Source organism: Apaloderma vittatum, unplaced genomic scaffold (assembly GCF_000703405.1).
Source record: "Apaloderma vittatum isolate BGI_N311 unplaced genomic scaffold, ASM70340v1 scaffold26810, whole genome shotgun sequence".
Lineage (NCBI taxonomy): Eukaryota > Metazoa > Chordata > Aves > Trogoniformes > Trogonidae > Apaloderma > Apaloderma vittatum.
The window spans coordinates 2,038-3,535 of NW_009694336.1; the positions used below are offsets into that span (position 1 = coordinate 2,038).

The 1,498-nt window shown below is 58.6% G+C and overlaps 1 protein-coding gene across 1 annotated transcript in view; it reads right to left on the reverse strand.

The window, feature by feature from the left end:
• Nucleotides 1-790: 790 nt before the first annotated feature.
• Nucleotides 791-1,498, reverse strand: part of RFC5 (replication factor C (activator 1) 5, 36.5kDa) — a gene marked incomplete at its 5' end in the record, with an annotated part of 1,070 nt that continues 362 nt past the window's right edge. Inside the window, 4 exons of the mRNA XM_009867405.1 lie at nucleotides 791-887; nucleotides 1,014-1,068; nucleotides 1,154-1,231; nucleotides 1,419-1,498. Of these exons, the coding sequence (XP_009865707.1) occupies nucleotides 791-887; nucleotides 1,014-1,068; nucleotides 1,154-1,231; nucleotides 1,419-1,498 (310 nt within the window). The remainder of the gene's footprint in view (nucleotides 888-1,013; nucleotides 1,069-1,153; nucleotides 1,232-1,418) is intronic.

A 1,498-nucleotide genomic window follows, 5' to 3' on the forward strand; every position in this document is an offset into this window, starting at 1 on the left:
TGACGACCGTTCCCGACAAAACCAACCCTCGCTGGGACTTGTTCATCCTGGAGCTCAGCTCCCGGGGGAGCCTGAGCTCTGCCGCTCTCCTGGTTTGGCTGGATAAACCCGAGCGGGTCTCTGCGGGCTAGACAACAGCAATGACAGAATAATAATAATAATAATAAAAAAAATGATTTCCTCATGTCTTCCCTCTTGGCTCATAGAGGTGTCCTGGGGAAAGCTGGCAGGGAAAGCTCCAGCTGACTGGGGCCCTCCAGCTGCTCTGAAGTGCAAACCAGTAAGAGCTCAGCGGTGGGGGCTAGGGGGGATCGCTCTACTGGGAAGGTGGGAAGGGGGGGCGCAGCCCCCGGCTCTTGTTCTCTGTTTTTTCTCCTCACCGGAGCTAGACCCTTGACCAGCCCCAGTGTCCAGATTGTGCTCGTCTCCCTCCAGCTTCGCTGGTGTCTGGGGTGTCAGCACAGGCTTTGAGCCCCCTGCACGCAGGAGCTGCGATGGAGAAGACGGGGAACATCTCTAAACTGCTCCCCCGACTGCTTTCCCGGTTGGGTGGGGGGTGAGCCTTGACCACCCCAGCTCCGTCCTCGCTGGGCAGGAGGGGAAAGAAAAGACAGAGCGTGAGCTGGCAGGGTTTAGAGGCAGCTTTATTTTCTGGTGAAGGGGTGCAACAATTTCCTGGTGAAGCGTTGAAACGATGCTGCCCAACCTGCCCGAAGGCTTGCAAAAAGGAAAGTGGAAGCTGCAGGGAGCAGCTCCGGACACAAGGTGGGTGGTTCTCCCCGGGCAGGACTCAGGCTTCAGCCACGATGAGGTCCCTGGTGACTTGGAAAGCTGCGATGAGGGAGCTCAGCTGGATCTTTTCACTGGTCCCAGCAGCCAGTCGGTACCTGGAGCAGGGTGGGGGCAAGGGCAGGTTCAGGTGTTGACACCAGTGTCTGCGTCCCCACACAGGGTGGTAGCGGTGACCCCTGAGCCCGGGGTGTTTTTGGGGCATTGAGGGAGCCGACACTTACTCGATGTCTGCCATTTTGATCAGCAGCTGGATGCGGATTGAGGGTGGGAAATCGACTGCGGAGAGAAAGGAGGGGGTGTGCATCGGCACGGGCCGGGGGGACACACGGTCCTCCCGGGGGCCAGCCTGCCAAGCTCCTACCTCTGTGCACGAAGAGGTGGATCTCGGTGAGGATGTCCTGCAGGGCCAAGCCCTTCAGCGTCTTCAGCTCGGTGATGTCTGAAGTGGGAGCAAGTCAAGGGCTTCCTTCTGAGCCTTTCCCCACGAAGATCCCGCTCCTCATCCCTGTCACAGCCCTCCCCAGTAAGCAGCACCCACCCCTGCCAGAGCGGGAGGTCAGAGGACAGGGGAAGAAAAAAAAAAAGTATTTATGGTAACGCCAGGGCTGATGGAGAGGAAAGGATACTGCGGTAGGCGGTGGAAAAGTCCTGGTTCAGCATCCAGTCGAGGATGTTGGCAATGTCAGACTTGAGGGGGTGCCCCGTG